Source organism: Muscardinus avellanarius (genome assembly GCF_963383645.1).
Source record: "Muscardinus avellanarius genome assembly, chromosome: 19".
NCBI classification, from domain to species: Eukaryota; Metazoa; Chordata; class Mammalia; order Rodentia; family Gliridae; genus Muscardinus; species Muscardinus avellanarius.
This window is the reverse complement of record NC_137805.1, coordinates 1,741,654-1,762,319: the sequence shown is the minus strand read 5'-3', so window position 1 is coordinate 1,762,319 and position 20,666 is coordinate 1,741,654. Positions and strand designations below refer to the sequence as shown.

The following is a 20,666-nucleotide window of genomic DNA, read 5'->3' as shown; positions in this document are numbered from 1 at the left end:
TTGTTTGAAAATAAAAATAAAATAAATAGGGATGGGAGTGCAGCTCACAGGTGAAGCCTCTGGATTCAATCTCTAGTGACACACACACATACACACACAAACAGGAGAGCAAGAAAAGTAAAAGTGTTACATTCATGCAAAACCTAAAAGCATTTTTTTTTTTTTTTTTTTTTTTTTGGTGGTACTGGGGTTCCTGGAAACCCTTCTACCTCCGGGCTACACTCCCAGATCTATTTTACGTTTTTATTTGGAAACAGGGTCTCTTAAACCAGCGCGGCTGGCTTCAAACCTGCGCGATCCTCCTGTCTCCGCCTCCCAACCACAAGGATTACAAGCGTGCGCCACCACGCCCGGCTAAAAGCATTTTTAAAGCCTTTAAAAACACACTTTTTTTGGAAGATTCATAGAGTTTCAAAGTCAAAAGCTATACTTTGTAAGGTCATTCGCTCACTCCTCTCCCCCCACTTTGCCTTCTGTCAGGCAACCAATGTTATTAGTTCCTCCAAACCCTTCTAGAAATAATCCACAACTGCATGTATAAAACCAATTTTCACACAAATGGTAGCACACCAGGCTGGAGATGTAGCTCAACTGGGATGCATGACGCTCTAGGTTCAAGTGTCAGCAAGGCAAAAAAAAATAAACAAAACAAAACAATTGCATAAAACAAGCATAATTTTGCATGTTGCTTTTTTACTGTAATGACATATTAGAGAATATTCTGAGGCTGGTGGTGTAGCTCATGGATAGTGTTTGCCTAGCATACATGAAGCCACAGGTTTGATCACTAGTGCTAGGGAAAAAAATAATAATAATAACAGCCCATATCAGTGAAAGTGATTTCTAGCTTATTTTTAAGGCTGTAAAACATTAAATTATATGTGTACCATAGCCAATTTAACGATTCTCCTATTGAGACTACAGAGGTTGTTTACATTGTTTCTAATGAATAACATCACTACAAATAATCTTACACATAAGTCTTTTCAAATGAGTGGGAATAGTTCTACAGAATAAATTCTTAGAAGCAGGACTGCTAAAACAAAGGGCATTTGAATTTTTGATACATACTTTAAAACTGTCCTCCACAAGGGCAATTTACACCTGGCAGTAGCAAGCAGAAGAATGCTTGTCTCCCAGTAATTTCTGATTAGACTCTCTTTTATTTGCCAGACAGTGACAAATGTCTGTTTCAAGTATCTTTAGTTTGCTTTTCTCCTATCATGAGTAGGGCTGAGCATTATTTCTTCCATCTGAAAATCATCAATATTCCCATTTCTATGAACAATCTATTCACATCCTTTGTCCATTTTTCTACTTGGTTATTTAATCTGTGTGTATTGATCTTTATATATCAGAAAATTAGTGGTTTGTCTTAAACTTGAAAACATTTCCCCCTTTTTTAATTTGGTGTTTTACTCTTCTTATAGTATTTCTGATAAGTATAAACTTATATTTTTTGCCAATCCAAATTTAACATTTTTTCTTTTATGTTTTCTGGGTTTTTAAGTTTGTATTGTTGTTGTTGTTGTTTGTTTGTTTGTTTGTTTGTTTTTTACGGTACTAGGGATTGAACCCAGGGGCTTTCTCTACCTCTGAGCTACACCCCCAGCCCTATTTTTTTATTCTTTATTTTGAAACAGGGTCTTACTGAATTGCAAAGGGCCTCACTAAGTAGCTGAGGCTGAGAACCTGGATCCTCCATTCTAAGCCTCCCGAATGCTGGAATTACAAACATGCACCACCACACCCTGATTAAGTCAAATTTTTAAATACCTTCCCTCTATAGTACCTTGTTATTATATTGTTTCATTTTTACATGTAAGCCTTTGATCCACTTACTATTTATCCTGGTGGAAAATATGAGCTACCATACCCATTTACACTTTTTCTCCCAAAAAGCTTAATAATCCATACTCCCTCAAATATTTTTTTTTTTAGGTACTGGAGATAGAACCCAGGGGCATTCTACCTCCGAGATACACCCTCAGCCCTCTTTTTATTCTTTATTTTGAAACAGGGTCTCACTGAATTGCAAAGGGCCTCACTAAGTAGCTGAGGCTGTCCAAGAACTGTGGTCCTCCAGTCTGAGCCTATCAAAAATGCTGGGATTACAAGCGTGCGCCACCACACCTAACTCATATTCCCTCAATGTTTGAATGGTACATTTATTAGCAACTAAATCTCTATAAATTCCTAGGTCAGATTCTAGATATTTTTTGGGGGGGGGGGAGAGAGTTCTGGGGATTGAATCCAGGGATGGTCTACCTCTAAGTTACATCCCCAGCCCTATTTTTAACTTTTCCTTTTAAAACACTGTCTTGCTAAGTTGCTGAGGCTGGCCTTGAACTTGTGATCTTCCTGTCCTAGTCTCCCAAATACTGGGATTACAAAAGTGTACTACCACACCTGGTTATGTTTTGAAATTTGGTAAGGTCATTCAAAGGAAAAGATGAAGGCACATATTAGGCTAAAAATTACTACTGATAACAGCTATACCCGGTGCCCACAAACAATTTACACAGCTGCAAATGTTGTCTAGAGATGGAAACTTAAAGCAACGTCGATGGGGCGTTGGTGCACCTGGTACCCTGACACAAAAAGGCGACCAAAACCCAGCATATCTTGAAACCCGTGACCAATTCCCAATCTGGCTTCCGATGGAACATACATGAAAGATAAAATCCACAGGAAAGCTTGCCTCCCTGTGAAATCCCTACAGGCCGGCCGTCACTCAGCTCCCTACAATGAGACTGGCTTTATTATAGGAATAGCATTAAATCCAGGTTATTTTTTAATTTTTCTATTGGTACATTGTGATTAGTCCTCCATCCATTATTACTTGAGGCATTTCCCACAACTGACTGGGCCCAACACAGATGCTGAGAACCCCACACAGAGGGGGGGAAAAGCCCTTCTTAACAGAGAAATGTCATAGAATGTCTTTATTGTCATGTATTGCCATTCGGATCAATAAAGGCATATTGCTAAGACACGACACCATGGAAAGAGTCCTTGCTGATCTTGCCTGGGAAGACAGGAAAACAGACTTCAAAAGACGACACTGGCAAGCCTCACAAAACTGGTGAATTCCTAGTAAAGTATGAATCCATTTAATGGTAGTGACAGCTCCTATCATTTTTACTATAATAAAATCCACAAAGAAAGCACACTCTTTATATATCACCATTACATTACAATTTGTTTTCTTCAAAAGCATTATTTGTATACAAGTTCCCAAGAAAGGTAGTGCTGCAAAATAGTCACTCTTACCCTCAACATAAGGTCCTTCTTTCGGATGCTCACGGACTCTTAAATTGAAGGTTTTGGATGACTTCCGTCTAAGTAGATCTCTCACACGTTCATTATAAATTTCTAAGTAGCTAGAGATTTTAAATAGAAATTAGGTCAGAAAATTGACTTGAGGCATTAATAACAATAACAGCAGCAACACTCAAACAGCAGCAGCTTACACTTAGGAAGGCGACTGTTTTGAGCATTACGCTAAGCAGTTTATGTGCAGTATTTCACTTAATTCCTATACCCAGCAGTAGCTATTTTATTATTCCCTTTTCATAGGCTGGGCAAGGAGGTCTACAGCAACTTAAATAACTTATCTACAGGCACCAGACTACTAAGCAAGCTTGACTCCAACCAGGCTCCCAAGCCACAGGCAATAGGCCCTACCTCACTTCAGTCCGAAAAGAGGCTTCATCCCATCTGGTGGTCTCATTTATTTGACTGAAGAGCCCTTCACAGATCCGCGGTATTAAGCCCAAATCACCCTGCAATGCGAAAAAGAAATGTCCCAGCTGTCATTTGAAATAAAATTAACAGTAGATTGAATTTGCATTTTGCTGGAGTGGACTTAAAGCCTGGGGTCCTGCATGCCAACCCCGCCCTAACACCCAAGGACATTGGACAGACAACTGACCCCTCTGGGCCTGTGTCCTGCTCTCTGATATGAGAGACTGGAACCTTCTGATTGCTATGTGCTGGAACTTGGGTATTTTATGATTATCACTTGTTAGTTAAATCATGGCTTGAAAAGATAAAAAGACTTGTTTGCTATGAAATAAGACTTTCTATAACAATAAATGTTAAAAACATCTGTTTCAGCCAGGCATAGTGATGTATGCCTGTAATCCCAGTACTTGGGAGGCTAAGACAGGTAGATCACAGGTTTGAAGCTAGCCTCAGCAACTTAGCGAACCTAGAGAGACCTTGTTTCAAGGCCCCAAAACAAGGATGGGGGTGTCGCTTGGACATAGAATATCCCTGAGGTTCAATTCCTGTGCACGCACACACACACATACCCCCCCCAATCTGTTTAAATGATCAAAGAAGGGGAACTATACCCCAGGCAGAAATACTAAGAATATTAAGAAATAGTACAAAAACTTTAGTAAGCCCTTAAGTACAGGGACTACATTAAAACATGTACTGTGTCTATCGTTTGATGCAGTAATGCCTATGCTGGCCTTCCTATCAGTTTGCAGCATGGGTGCAACGGTCATCAGTCGTGATTCAGCAGTAACAGGCTGGGGAAGCCGACTGCTCCTCTTTCTCAGGTACAGTGTCTGATTAGGAACCAGAACCTCAGGGCTTCCAGCCACTCGCAAGCCCCTGCTGACGGCTGTCTAGCCCACCCGAAGGTGAGAGAAAACCGAAACAGCTTTAGGAGATCTTGTTCTGTGTACCTTCAATCAGTATAATTTTTAGCAAGAAAAACAGCCCATTCTCATGTCTTTGGTTTAGTTTAAAATAAAAAGCTCAATAAGTAGAAAAAATATCCAAGCAGGACTTACGTAAAAGATCAAAGAAAACACCTGTAATTTATGAGTGCTTTCTAAATGAATGTTTGATGTACATAAAATAGCCTCCAGGGACTCAAAATACAGATTTCATATTTTGAGGGTTTTCCCCCAAAAAGGCACAGTAGTAAAGTAAGAGAGGCCTAATGATAAAGGGTAAACACAAAACTCATAAAATAGTATTTCTCCCTCTTACTTGTTTGTCCAAACTTTTAGCATCAAGGATGCACAGCAGGACATTTGCAGACTTCAGATGTCAAAGAAAAGCCTACATTTAAGAAGTAGTTCGCATGCACTGAAATAATCTGGGAAGACCTGTTTAATAAACTGCTTCCCCAAACTTTGAGCACTGAGGACAGAGACGTGCCTGATGGCAGGGAGCCCGCAAGCTCAGCTGGCTTCTCCATCCCAGAACTTGCCATAGGTTTGGAGGTCACTGAACAGTGCCTTTGCTGTGACATAAGAAAATAAAACACAGAAGCTAGTCTAAGTCTACTTTTTTCTCCTCTAAACTTTGGGGCAAGCCTATCATTAATGTCTTAATGTACAAAGACTAGCTACTAAACTAATATGTTTATAACCATATAAACTCTACATGAGCTATGTAACTCAAACTTTTTTAATGTATTTGCTGGATTTATGTAATACCTTTCCATCAAAAAGTTAGATTTATGTTTTTTACATTTTTCTTGGGGAAAAATGTTCTGAATAATTTTAAAAAGAACAGACTTCAATAATTTTATTCAAACTGTTATGTTGGCAGAAAAGGAGAATAAATTACTTGTGGGCCCAGCATATTTTCTTGATAAGATTATAAGGCCTTTAAAAACAGAAAATGAACTGGGACTTGCATCCATTATTCATGCTTATAAACTTATAACTATTTCTAATTTAAACTCTCTAAAAGTAAATTTCATCCAACTTATTACCAAAAAATAATCAGAACATAAAAAGCAAGTTAGTATAGACCCAGGAGATAAAAGAGATAATGAGATAATTCTATCAGCCCAGAGACGCCCACATAAGCAACGTACAGAATCTCCCATCATAGTGTATGACTTTCCTGATCCAGTTTGCCCATATGCAAAGACACAAGCATTATAACCTTCAAATGCAGATTTCACGACATCTGTGCCCAGGGTTTTGAAAACCTGCCAAAATAAAGCACATAAACACAAAAGACACGATTACCATGGATTTTAATAAAAGCCCCTGCATTGTTGACAATATTCTTGAATGCTATTTTCATCTCCTAAAGATTACAGTATATAAACCCATCACTGCAGAACTGCTAACAAAAGAATATGTATGTACACTGTTTTTAATCAAAAGTAAACTTGGTAAGTAAGCAAAAAGCACCTATCCTCCTTATAGTGACCAATTATAAAATATAAATAAAAAATATAAAATATAAATAAGCCACAATGAAAATCCTGTCTAGAAGCAAAGATGATTTTAAAGCATGATGACTTAAACCATTCAGAATTATATAAAAGGCTTTTCATCCTATCAGAGCTTCTAGAAACTAAATATTCAACATCTGTGAAGGTCACAGTAGCCAGAAATTATTTTCGGAATCGCGCAAAACTCAAGCCCTTCATTTTAAGGGTCCACTGTGGACCTCTGGAGGCTCTCCTGGAGCTGGGTGATAGATGGGTGTAAATGAGGCTGGGTGCCGGGCTCCCGCGAGACAGAGCCCATGTTTCCTCCTACTTGGCTACTTGCCCAGGATGGCGAGGGCAGGAGACAAACTGAGTGGGAGCAGGGCCGTCACAGCTACGATGCCCTGAGTCCATGTCCATGCACCACATAATTGCAATTTGCCGAGTAAAAGAGGATGAAGTACAGGACAACTAATGTAAAAGACAAATCAAGACGTGAAGTCATCCTCCTTACACTAGCGGGGAAGTATGAGCCACAGCTTCATGTTGTCGCCTGTCCTCTAGGCCCAGCACTCAAGGGCACAGAAAATATTTCCCTGCTTCAAAAAGTAGACTCATCCTGAACTGAAGAGATGTCCCAGAAAGGGAGGTCAGCTGGGCTCAAGGAGAAACCAAGAGGTGAGGGGCTGAGGGAGAGGCTTCCAGTTCAAGGTGGGGGCCTCACCAGCTCCTGTTCAGCTGAGTGACTCCAGGATCGGGAGACCCAGTCACATCCACCTGAGTCATCTGCTACCACTAGCAGGCCGAGAGCAGCAGCTTGCGGCCATGATGCAGGAGAACCACCTGAGGAGCTGGGAGTCACTGGACAGGCTGGTATCCCTGCTCCATGAAGCAGGACCTACAGCGACCACCCAGGAATCGGTGCCTTACACGGGACCTAAGATGAACACCCAGGAATCGGTGCCTTACACAGGACCTAGAGCGACCACCCAGGAATCGGTGCCTTACACAGGACCTAAGGCGACCATCCAGGAATCGGTGCCTTACACGGGACCTAAGATGACCACCCAGGAATCAGTGCCTTAAACGGGAACTAAGATGAACACCCAGGAATCGGTGCCTTACACAGGACCTAAGATGAACACCCAGGAATCGGTGCCTTACACAGGACCTACAGCGACCACCCAGGAATCGGTGCCTTACACGGGACCTACAGCAACCACCCAGGAATCGGTGCCTACACAAGTCCCCGGGCAGCTCCAAAGTAAGCAGAACTGATAAACCTGGCTGTCTCCCTCGAGTCCATGTGAAAAGTAATCCCTGCTCACAGCACAGCTGCCACAGCCAAGAGCCGGGCGCTGCCTCAGATGTCTGCTTCCTACTACTCTGCTTGGGCTTTGTTTCCTTAATGTCACTGACAAGGGTCATTCCATAAATGGCCAGCCATTCATTCTGAGTTAACTTTTACCCACCTCAGCTCTAGGAGATTTTTCTAATCTTATTCTCAAAATCTGATGCCTTATTCAATTTCGTTTTCAACTGTAAAGCAGCTTACACTTCCTGGGCAGTTTCTACACCCCCTCACGTGGTCTTGTACTAATCCTCAGGAGAATGCAGCAGGCTGAGAGGTCTGCCAGACCTCAGGGAAGAAGCTGTGAGGAGAGGAGGTGGGAAGTGGCAGCGGCCAGAGCAGGCCGAGCTGGGGCCACACCCGGGCCTGTGAGACCCCGAGCCGCCAGGTGGACAGTGAGGCCCCGGCCCTGTCGAGAAGGACTCCTCCACCAAACTCACGCTAAAATCAAAGGCCAGCATCCCAGAGACTCTGGGCTCCACACCACCTGTTTGAGGTTCATTTTGACCATTGTATATGCGATTTGAGTTAAAACTCTATTTCTCTAATTCTCTCCAGTTAGAAAAAAAATAACCATTTTCCTGATATCAGTGGACAAAGAAAAATGTCTTCTAGAAAATTTCATGGGAAATGACAGAAGGATCTTCTCTTACTGTTTGGTCTGAAGCTAAAACAACGTCATAGAAAATAATATTTAAACTGAATCCCAAGATTTTCACAGGGCAATTCTTCCCTATGGCTAAAACCCACACCTGCCATTTTATTATTATTGCATTATAATGCTAACCAGGTGTTTGTGGACAGGTTCAAAGGGCTGGAGGTGTGGGGGGCGGCTGTGGACATGAGGGGAAAGCCAGCCTAGTAAATGCAGGGCTGGAGGTGGGAGGGAGGCGTGGCTCCACCTCAGCCTCAGTGGCTTCCCAGGGGGCAGCCTTGGGGCCCTAGAAGTTGCAGGCACTGCCCACATCTCCAGAGGTCTTGCAAGAAAAGGTCCCATCATGTCTCCATCAAAGACTTATTTAAAGTATGCCACCCACACCAAGATAGGAAGAGGAGGTCAGCTCTAAGAGACTGACAACTCCACTGGCATCAAGCCCACCCAAATCCCCCACCCCAAATACACCTACTGCTTAGGGAAACACGGGCTTCAAAACACTTCTAAGTAAGCCAAGTCATCCCCTGGGCCTCGCTGGAAGAGAACTGTCCACAAGAGGGAGCTGCTAAAAAAAAAAAAAGACTCCCCCATTCACTGGGTCACCTGGGAGACTGGGTCTAAGGTTTCTGCAGTGTGGAATTAAGGAACAGGATGAGTCCAGAGCCTCCTTAGCAGTTTTGAAGAACTCTTAAGAAAATCAGACCTTATTTAATGGTTTTTCATTTGCATAACTGTGGATCTTCATTACTCATTGATTTTCCCAAATTGTAAAATAATGGTTATCTTATCTGATATGGGAAACTTGCCTCGAAAAGACATGTTTTCTCAATACACTTTTACATTTAACTGATTAAAGAAAATAAGCATACTCGTAAGCATTGCTCTAGCTTGTATCTTCCCTGTCATGGCTGAAGCGCAACCTGTCACTTCAGTTCCTGTTCCCGAAAGGTCAGCAGGGACACTTCAGCCACTATTCAAAACTGAGGCACTTTTTATAGGTGTTATAAAATTAGGGACTAGGAATAATCTCTTTAATAGATTTTTCTGTGTGTGTGTGGTACTAGGGATAGAACCTAGGGACATTCTACCTTCCAGCTATATCCCCAGATCTATTTTTTTTTTATTATTCTTTATTTTGATCGCTAATTGCAAAGGGCCTCACTAAGTAGGTGAGGCTGGCTATGAACCTGTGATCCTCCCGTCTCAGCCTCCCACGTACTGGGATTACAAGTCTGTGTTACCATGTCCGGCATAGATCATTTTAAGTATAGGTATTTTCCTACATCAATGCTGGCTTATTAACACATGACTCTATTAGACAGCAGTGTTTGTTAACATTCCTCAAAACTCCTTTAGTTTGTAATTTTTTTTATTTTTTGGTGGTACTGGGGTTCCTGGAAGCCCTTCTACCTCCGGGCTACACTCCCAGACCTATTTTATATTTTGAAACAGGGTCTCTTAAGCCAGCGCGGTTAGCTTCAAACATGTGCGATCCTCCTGTCTCCACCTCCCAAGCGCGGGAATTACAAGTGTGCGCCACCACGCCTGGCTTAGTTTGTCATTTAATAGAACAATCTTGGGTCCCTCACGAAAATATGCTGAAGCATCTGAGAAGAGACACTGCACAGACATCCAAAACAATGAAGTTGGAAGCATCACCTGCTAAAAGCGTTTCACGATCTGGAACTATTTTGAGAATCTGGGCACTTATTTTTAACTTCCAGGAGAGCTAAACTCGTTCCTGACACTTGTAAAGTGCAGAAATGCCATCTGTTCCCGTAATTAACCACCATCTGTAAACGAGTTCACTGGGTCAGCACACTTTACTGCCAGATCTTGCTGTCACACAACGCTCTCCTTCTCCATCCCTGGACTTCCCTCAGCATGGCCACTGTCCCTAAAAGACCTCAAATTCAGATCAAATAGGGGGAAAACTCAGCAGACCAAAAGGTGAGAAAAGAAGACCTCCAAGGCTCTTCAAGAATATTCTAGAGATTGCCTCACTGAACTGGGTTTTCACTTAAGAAATTCTGCTATACCTGCCACTTTATTCCCATTCCTGTATTAAAGTCCAGTATCTGCAGGTCCAAGTCCTCACTAGATCCTAGCCACCAATGTTCACCAGTCCAGTCATCTTGGCACCAAAGTCACCTTCGCCTTCTCGCCCACTCTTTCATTTATTTGGCCACAGGCCGCTCCACCCCTCTGTCCACTGAATATGTCATTCCTTTCCTCCCACACCCTCATGATCTTCCAGGGGCTTCTCCTCTCCACAGCCCTGTATTCAGCCCCAAGGTCTCAATTCTGCTATTATGCAAAGTTCGTTAGGTCTATGAACTTGACAAGTTACTTAAGCTTACTGAGTCTCTAGACAAAAAAAAAAAAAAAAAAGAACTGAAATTTACACCAACACAAACTCAAGCAACACCAGCACCTCTTTCATCAATGCCTCTTTCACACCAGCACCGTGTGTGTGTGTGTGTGTGTGTGTGTGTGTGTGTGTGTGTGTGTCCCATTCTCATTGCTATTATCCTTTCAATTTCAATTATCTTCTGGATACAATCACTCCAGTCCTCTTCACATTTACCTTGCCTCCAAAAGCAAAACCTCAGCCAGGCGTGGTGGTGCACGCTTGTAATTCCAGTACTTGGGAGGCTGAGGCAGGAGGGTCATAGGTTCAAGAACAGCCTCAGAAAGTAGTAAGACTTTCATCAACTAGCAAGACCCTATCTCAAAATAAAAATAAAATAGGGTTGGGGGTATAACTCAGAGGTAGAATGCCCCAGGGTTCAATTCCCAATACCACATCAAAAAAAAAAAGAAAGAAAGAAAGAAAGAAAGAAAGAAAGAAAGAAAACCAAATTCTCCCATAACCACTTCAACAACCAACTTTATTTCTCAAATGTTAAGATGTGTGCAAGTCCCTAAAGATCTTGGGGGAAGAAAAAAAGCAGATTCTGATTCAATAGGTCTGGAACAGGTCCTGAAGCTCCATATTTCTTTTCTAACAATCTCCCAGGTGCTGCCCAGAATACTGAAGCATGGCACATCCCAATTTGTAAGCAACTAGTACCTTTTTCTTGCTGTATCCTTCAAGACGCCACTGCATGGATTCCAACCAGGGCAAACAGTTAACACATGGAGACCCGACACTCACACCTAAAGAGCCAGGGCCAGGAGTGGCCCAGCTCTGCCAGAGCTTCTCCAGGGAGATGTCACCGCTGCCCCTCTGTTGACCTGCTAGGTCTCCAGCAACGTCTCCAGGGTCTCCAGAGGACACTGGTGTCTGCTCTTATCTGACCACTTCACATCTACATTCTAGCCCTTAACAGCCTACAGGGCAGGTTTTTCATCAAAATAAAATTAAAAAAGGCTGGGGCTATGGCTCAGCAGTGCACTTGCCCAACATGTCAAAGCCCTGAGTTCAATTCCAAGTAAAACAACAATGAAAAATGTCCTAAAGTGTTTTACGGCAGGCATGTTTTTCTTGATATGAAAGTAAAGATTTTTAAAATATCACAACATACCATTTCTTGTGAAACATAATCTGGATTCTTGATATCAGCAGAATAAAAAGAAAAGTCATAGGTGAAGGTCTTGGTTCGCTCTCTTCCTGAGTCCCCAGTTCCTCCTTCTGGTATCTAGAAATAGGTGATTTTAATGACGATGATGACGATGAAAATAATAATAATAATAATAATAATAATAATAATAACATAAAGAAAATAATAATATAAAGAATTCTGTCAATTGAGAATCAGCCCCAAGTAGAAAAAAAAAGTTTCTAAAAAATATTAAATGATTCCCATATTTATACCTTAACAAGCACTTAATTCATCCTGGCATCTCTAAAAAATAATGTACAAAATTTAAATACATTCTGAACTCCCCCCAGGATTTTAGTTCTCTGTGATATGACTCAGAGCTACCTCTCCTGTATTTGTTTGGTGTGACTAAATTATGTGAGCCCAGTGCTCCAGGCACACTCTGTTTTTCCATCTTCGATGATCTTCACTGCTCTCTGAACCTGAATCTACCACAGCTGGGCTTGGACAGTGCCAGGAAATGCTATCCGCACAGTCAGAGGACTGCTGCCTCGAAACTGTGCAGTTTGGTGCCCTCCTGCAAAGCCTGGTCAGAGGTCTCCTCTTCATGAAGCTTCCCCAGGGCGCTCCATGCAGAAGTAATGTCTCCCACTTCTGTGAGTGGAAACCGCCAGTTCATTACAGCCGTTGGCATATGTCTCGTGTACTATGTATAGGCTTCACTGAACCCAAAGGTCAGGTCTGAGAATCGGCATATGCCCCAAGTGCTTCACCCAGTTCCTTGGACATATGCTAAATAAATTTCAATGAGCACCATAGTTTTCAATATGGTTCACTTATTATAAAGAAATGTGTTAAAACATTAACACTTAGAATGACAACATAATCGAAACATTAAAAATCCAGGCATCCATTCTGGTTACTCAAACATTAGAGGAGGAATGTCTGTAACACATGAAGCAATAGGGTAATCAAGGCAAATGAATCCTGTGAAGCACAAAGAAAGGGGACTTGGCGGTGGCCAGAGGTCTCTGCACTGAAGCACCATGAGGCTACAAACACACGGGCAGCAAAGCGAAGGTGACTAACGGCAGGCAATGGACAGGCGGCCGCTGGCAGAAAGCCAAGGAGATGGTGGCGGCCAATGGGGGAAGACTCGGCGCAGGCTGGGTGGGCCGGAACGCACAGGACTGTGCTTGGGAGACACATCACAGGGCAGAAGGCCTCAGGCAGAGGGACACCAGAGCCAGAGGAGGCCTATCATGCTCTCCACAGCGCTGCCACACAGAAGCATCCCCAGCCTCCACCATGCACATCAAGCTGCGCTGCTCAGACAGTGCATCTCCCAGTGTCCAGTCCCCTGGGCCACAAATTCATAGAAATCCATTCTGGGCCCACAACTGGAGACTGGTCTGCACTTGGCCATGGAAGGGCGGGCCTCAGAAAACCAAACCTGTAAGAAAATGAGAAGCTAAATCCAGAAAGCAAGTGATATCTTACTATTAATTTCATATTCTTGTTTCTCCAAGTAAAAACACTCAGGGCCTTAAAGACTGTGTTCAAACAGAAAAATAGGATATTTTCATTGCAAAAATACAAAGTTGCCATTTTGGGAAATCTTTCTTCTTTCTATTTTTTTCCCCCAGAAAATAGCATAGGTTTTTGTTCATTTTGTTTTTGCTTTTGCTTTTTTTATCCTTACCTCCTGAGGGTTTTATCTTTTACATTTTCAGTTTAGTTTCATTTTTTTTTTACATTTTTATTGGTTCATTGTGGGTATCCATAATAGTGGGATTCATTGTTACATATCTGTACATACACCAACAACAGTATCTGCTCTTCCACAAGGATTACAAAACATGATGACTCTCATAAAAATGGAAATAAATCTAAGGGCCAAAACTCCTTCAGTGCTTCAGAGTCCAACACAAAGGAGAGAAGGGCTAGAGCCACAGCTGTGGCTTCTTCCAGGTAAACAAACAAGCAAACAAGCAAACAAAAACTCAACGGCAAGAGAGGAAGCAGGGATGAACGGTGGGCCTCAGGGAGCACGCCCATGGATAGCTGAGCTGAGGAAGTGGCAGGTGTGTTTTACTCCAACAGGACACAGGGGCCGCGAGGAGGTAGGGCAGGCCAGTGACTACTTGCCTTTAAGTTTGTGATTATTGTTTTGCTTCTCTCCATCTGAATAACAAACTTGGCTTCCAAGTCCTTTTCCCTGTAACACAAATAATACAGTATTAGGGGAGAAAAGATTATTTAAAAGAATTGTTTTAATTATTTGCACAGGTGGAGCTTTATTTCAAAACAGCTCTTGAAAAATAATCAATAAGGCTGCCATGATGCATTCCCGAGGTGGCAACCCTACCCACCTGGCTGCCAAGGAAAGCCACTCCAGCCCTCCACCAGGATAGGAACGAAGGACACACGGCCAGTGGACCAGCCTCCTTCCCCCACCATCTTTATACCTCCACTAGAAACTACATTTCCCAGAAAGCAGCAGAACAGGAAGTCAGGAAAACTGAGAGTACAATTCTCTAGAATGAACAAGCATCCATCTCCACGGTGAAGTGTTATGTCACTGAGAAAGGAACAAGGAAGACTTCTATGTCTGCTTTGGTGCAGGTGCCAGGACACAAGTTTCAGTGGAGAATAACCCAGGTTTAAGGTGCTCTGCCTTTCTATTCTTGGACAATATAAGGATGTAAAAGTGTACAAGCAATATACACTTCAGTAGAAACTATACTTTTTTTTTTTTTTTTTTTTTTTTTTTTAGTACTAGGGATTGAACCATTTTTACTTTGAAATAGTCTCACTAAATTAGCCAGGCTCGCCTTAAACCTGGGATTCTCTTGTCTTGGCATCACAAGTATTGGGATTATAAGTGGGCATCACCATGCTTGGCTGGATTTTCTATTTTGGTACTTTCTGTTATATTTATAACAAGGGCTGAGCAGGCTTTTCCTCAATTCAAACAGATAAACTGTATCAAAAAATTAAAACTAATAGCTCCTTTACAGCTTCAACAAAGTCAAGTGGGAAATAGGGAAAAGGAAAAAGGCAGCATACCTGGAAGACACAATGAAGAGCCCAAAACACAACCCAGCCCCCTTTTTTGACCCCAGCCCTTAAGTACAGGTTTTCTTATTGGTATGTTCTTATCAGCATTAGGCCATGGAAGGGCTGTGGGCTAATAACTTATTTCTTAGCCAGGTGGTGCCTCTTTGTCTCTGGGCAGTGTCATTACTAAGTGCAGGGGATAATGACTTATCTTGTTCTTGCTTGTGTTGTACTGGGCTGTATTGGTTGCCCATCACCTACAAGTGCTTTAAAGTAACACATGGAGTTTAGATTTCCCATACCAAGGCTGGGTCTCCAAAAATAGTAGAGAAACAGACACAAATTATGGCCAGAGTAGCTGTGTGTAATCTCTAAGAACAAGGGATAAGGTCCTTGCCATCACCAGGCAGAGTCACTGTGATCTCAGGGCTTTTGTCTTTTATATATTTGTAGGGCTAAGACTAATGTAATTACCTCTACATTCTCACTATGGGTTAATCATTAGGACAAAGAGCAGTGGGTGGGGGAGCTCTGAAGTGTAACAGGCAAAGCCTCTCCCTGCCTGAGTGCCTGAACAGCACCCAGACTTTTTACATTTTTTATTATAAGTAATACTGGAGCAATTATTCAATACCAACACACTTTCCTAGGCTAGCAATGTGTGTGCCAAACTTCTCTAGTGATGCTGTGCAGAAGCAGCTTTCACAGATCCCAGTCAGCCACTCCATCATGAGTGAACAACCCACACTCTACAGTGGCAGTGCTACTCAGCTCGGGTGTTCAGGAGATTAGGGGTATCTGATGCATTTTCAAATGGTCTTTTCACTTATAATGGACTTATTGGACATAACCACATCATAAGTCAAGGAGATCTGTACGACTTAGATAAAAATAAAAAGGATACCTGAGTACTTTCCAAAAGATTATGCATGCCTGCAACCCCAGTACTTGGGAGACTGAGATATGAGGATCACAGGTTGGAGAAGAGCATCAGCAACTTAGTGAGACTCTCAGCAACCTAGCAAGATCCTGTTTCAAAAAAATAAACAGGTTAGGGATATACCTGGAAGGTAGAATGTCCCTGGGTTCAATCCCCAGGACCACACACGCATACACACAAAAGGCTATCTAGGGACGAAGAAGAAAATGTAGTACATGGAGGCAGTGATAGCAACGAGATTTCTTTGTATATAACTTGATGAATAAATCATTTTGAGAATGATGAAAATACTGTACACAGAAATAAAGTTACTTTTAAAACAACCTAAAACTCAAAAGTAAGTAGGACCAAATGAATAAAATTGTGTATCACACTCAACTGTTTCAAGTATGATGATATGAAGGGATCTGACTTCATAATCTGGTGAAATACATCCTCAAGTTTTAATAATCATATGTGTGGTGCTTATTCTAGATTTCTCTTTGTGTATTATGAGCTAATACATGAGTAGATTGGCATCATTGATAGTCACTAGCAGTAGCTCTTGTGTGGTTCAAAGAAGATACAAACATAAGATCAATGATATCAAGTAAAAATTTTTGTAGTCTTGACTCTGAACAAGAAATATCATGTATTTTAGCTAAAATTGAAAATTAAAAAGACACAGTTTAAACATCCATAATCCAAAAATCTAAAATCCAAAATATTCCAAAATTCAAAGTTCTTTGAGCACTAGCATGAGCCACAGTGGGAAAGTCCATACCTCACTACATGTGCCAGGTCACAGTAAAAAACACAGCACGTTAAAAATGCAGAGTAAACACGAATTAATTTCATGTTAGCCTTGGGTCCCATCCCCAGGAGAGCTCAGTATGTATATGCAAACATTCAAAATCCAAACAAATCTTAACTCTGAAACACTACCGGTCCAGGCTTTTCGGAGAAGAGATACTTGACCTGCAGTTCCTCTGTCCACTGAAAAGACCTAGAAACTTATGCTCAAAGTACAGCGTCTAAATATCATTTTCCACTAAAAGTCAGGGCTTCTTGGAGAAAATACTCAATCTAAACACATGCCCTCACAGGCAAGGAGAGCAGGGCTGTCACGGGAGCCCACTGGGGCTCGGGTAGGCAACGTGTAACAGGGCTCTGCGTGGTCCCCTCCCCGCCAGTGCTGTCACTTTCAAGGACCAGAACACTGACACTCACAAGTCCTAAAGGGACTGGGTCATAAAAAGGCTATAACTGGCGTCTTGCTCGCTGGGAAGGCCAGCCACCAGACTGTGACGGTCCTGTGAGAAAAGAATTGTTTTAATTATTTGCACAGGTAGGGCTTAATTTCAAAACAGTATCTGAAAAGTAATGAGTAAGGCTGTCATGATGGCGTTCCCAAGGTGGCACCCACCCACCTGGCTGCAAAGGAAAGCCACTTTACCACTGAGGGTCTGGGTGGGGCCCACCACCCATCACTGAGCAAGCACAGGCCCAGACATGATGGTGGGCCACTGGCCCCCACCTGTAGCCTTCACAGAGACCTGAGAAGGAGGACCCCACCCAACTGCCCAGCCCACAGGAACCACGATAAATGCTGTTGTAAACACTTATTGTTAACGGTGTAAGGAAAACACTAATTCAAAGCTCATGTCAAAAAACCTTAAGTGCCAACCTAAGTTCCCACTGGTAAGAACTAAGAAATTTGAGCAAAAGGGTAACGGTGACAAAAATATGCCCAGGCACATCAACTCTTAATGAAAAACTAAAAATCCAGAGGCGCACTGGAGAATCAAAGGAACTTTCTTCTGACATTGAAAAACTGGCAAATTAAGGAAAAATCAAGCATTTACTCCAAATTTCCTATATAATGGATACTTTGGTGTTACCCAATAGCTGTCAAGGGAAGTTTCCTTTTTTTTATTGGTACTAGGGATTTAATCAGGGGGCATTCTACCTCTGAGCCACACACCAAGCCCTTTTTCTATTTTTGTTTTGAAACAGGGTCTTGTTAGGTTTCTGAGAATCTCCCTCAATTCCTAAAGCTTTCCTAGAACCTGTAATGCTCCTGCCTCAGCCTCCCAAGTACTGGGATTACAAGCACACATGCCACTGCATCCTTTTAGAGGAAGGAAGAAGGAAAAGAAAATTAAAATATCACTATTGGACAGGCATGATGGCACATGCCCGCAATTTTAGAATTTGGGAGGCCAAGACATGAGGATCATAGATTGACGATCAGAAGTTTAGTGAGGTTTCTGCAATTTAGTGACATCCTATTTCAAAACAAAATAATATCTCTGGGGCTGTAGCTCATAGAATGTCCTTGGGTTTAACATCCAGTATCACAAAAAGATTGCAAAGACTAGAAAGATGGGCCAGGTGTGGTGGCACATGGTAATCCCAGTACTTGGGAGGCGAAGACAGGAGGATCACAGGTTCACAGTCAGCTTCAGCAACTTTGCAAGTCCCTCTACAACTTAGCAGATCCTGTTTAAGCTTTGAAAATAAAATAAAAATAGAGCTGGGAGTATAGCTCAAGGGTAAAATGCCCCTGGGTTTAATTCCCATAGTCCCACAAAGAAAGAAAGAAGGAAAGAAAGGAAGGAAGAAAGAAAGAAAGAGGAAGAAAGAGAAAGATGGAAGAAAAACCTGTAGATTTTTTAAAAAGACCTTTTTTGGTGGCACTGGGGGTGGAACCCAGGGGCTTTTCTACTTCCAAGTTCTACTTCCAGACGTATTTTATATTTTATGTGGAAACAGGGTCTCACGAGGTTGCTGAGAGCCTCACTAAGTAGCTGAGGCTGGCTTTGAACTTGTGTGATCCTCCTGTCTCAGCCTCCCAAGCACTGGGATTACAAGCATGCGCCACCACACCCGGCTAGATTTTTTTTTTTTTTTTTTTTTTTTTGGTGGTACTGGGGTTCCTGGAAGCCCTTATACCTCCGGGCTACACTCCCAGACCTATTTTTACATTTTTATTTGGAAACAGGGTCTCCTAAGTCAGAGCGCGCGGCTGGCTTCAAACCTGCACGATCCTCCTGTCTCTGCCTCCCAAGCACGGGGATTACAAGTGTGCGCCACCACGCCCGGCTCACCCGGCTAGATTTTTAAAACTAGACTTTAAAGACACATCAACCAACTGCATCTCAATACAAAGAGACAAAGCATTTTTAAATATAACATATGTAAGGAAATATTAATGCGGACTAGATATTTGATGGTATCAAAAATTATAGTAATTTTAGATATAGTAATGGTATCACAATTTTAAAAAAAAGAATCTTAACCTTTTAGACATCCAGCATATGCTGAAATGTTACAATCCCAGATAATGATGTCTTGGAATTTACTTTTAATAATTGAGGTTGAGGCGGAAAAGCTGGGGTGACCTCCTGGCCACCTCAGGATGAAAGAGACAGAATATTATACGCCATGAACAACTAAACCCCAAAAGAACATTGCAGGGCGCACCCTTAGAAGACTCCAGTGAACTCCTATAAGTTGATCTCATATTTTCAAGCCAATATGAAAAGGGCCTCCATGACAACACCAGATCTTGGACTGCAGACCCACAAGTCTTACCTGTCTTAGGGACACCCCATGTTCATGTGACATACAACAAATGCTTCATCAGATTACACTTAGTATGCCTTCTGGGCAGATCAACTATCCAGAGCACGTCCTGCCCAACAGAGATGCCATACCCACCCATACACCGGACCTGTCTACACCTTAGACTGCCACATCTCCATTCCTGCCATGTCTACAGTGGCTCATTTCTCAACCACTCACTCACCTACCATGTGTGGGTCTTTAATTTTTAAAGCCACTACTATCAACAAATTCCTCTCAAAAACACAGGATTATCCAGCTACCTAGGAATAATGGAATCCATCATAGTGAGGCTCACACAACTGGTCGATCCTTGCCACATGAAGCATGGTGGCTCATGCCATGCCTGGCTCTTGGCTGCAGTCCGGAGAGTCCACATCCCACATCTCAGAATCCCAGTCTTTGTGGTAGCTATGTGTCAAGGGTCCTCCACATGAGCGGTTATTCTAACCCAAAGGTAGCCTCAACAGTACTTTACCGGTTTTAATTTAACATCACTCTACAAAAGTACTAAGAAGGATGGACTGAAAGACTGTTAGGGCAGAGAAGCATCTTCCTCTTAGTCACTTCTGAAATCAAAACCCAAGATGTCCATGGAGAGGTAAGGACGAGTCCAGAGGCTTCAGAACCTCCCTCAAATCACTGGATGCAGGAGTAGGGGTGGGGAGGAGGGCAGGAGCAGATGACAGCCTCTGTTCTGAGAGTCTACGGCTTTTCTCAGTTTCTCAAAGAGCTCTACATCCCCAAGAGAGAAGAACCCAGCTCAGATGTGAGTCAATCAAAATGTGCCCCCAGGAACTGGCGGCCCCAGCAGCACAGGGAGGCCTGTTAGAAAAGGGGAACCTCAGCCTCACCCCAGGCTGCTGAACAGGAACCTGCCTTTAGCTGTAAATGATTCTGATGAGCACTGTAGCTTGAAAAGCACCGCGCTGCTGTGATATTCAACATGACACAATGATGTACTGGCCTTGCACTCACTTTTATGAGCTAAAGTTCATATTACCTGCTCTTACACTGGGAAAATTACTAACTTTGCTCTTTGACTTTTAAGCTTTATTTCTAAAATCGCATGGCAGACTGCACGTACAACATGGGTCAGCAAACACTCTCTCTGCTCTCCAGGCTTAAGCTGTGCAGGGGCTTCTAAGCAAAAGAAGGGGGCGCCTGAGCGCTGCCCGTCCCAGTCACATCCCTCCAGCCACACTCCTCTCCTTGGGAGGCCGTCTGAGTGCATGACAGCCAGGTTCCCTTCCCTCTGTACCCGGCCAAACTATCAGCCTCTAGCTCTGTCTAGACCCAGACCATCTCCCAGT

The 20,666-nt window shown here is 42.6% G+C and overlaps 1 protein-coding gene across 5 annotated transcripts in view; it reads right to left on the bottom strand.

The window, feature by feature from the left end:
• KIF16B (kinesin family member 16B) overlaps positions 1 to 20,666 on the bottom strand; it is a gene marked incomplete at both ends in the record, with an annotated part of 310,078 nt that overhangs the window by 245,634 nt on the left and 43,778 nt on the right. For all 5 annotated transcript variants that reach the window (XM_080716112.1, XM_080716113.1, XM_080716114.1 and 2 more), the window contains 5 exons: positions 3,274 to 3,383; positions 3,688 to 3,785; positions 5,849 to 5,965; positions 11,730 to 11,843; positions 13,896 to 13,965. In XM_080716112.1, coding sequence (XP_080572238.1) covers positions 3,274 to 3,383; positions 3,688 to 3,785; positions 5,849 to 5,965; positions 11,730 to 11,843; positions 13,896 to 13,965 — 509 coding nt within the window. The remainder of the gene's footprint in view (positions 1 to 3,273; positions 3,384 to 3,687; positions 3,786 to 5,848; positions 5,966 to 11,729; positions 11,844 to 13,895; positions 13,966 to 20,666) is intronic.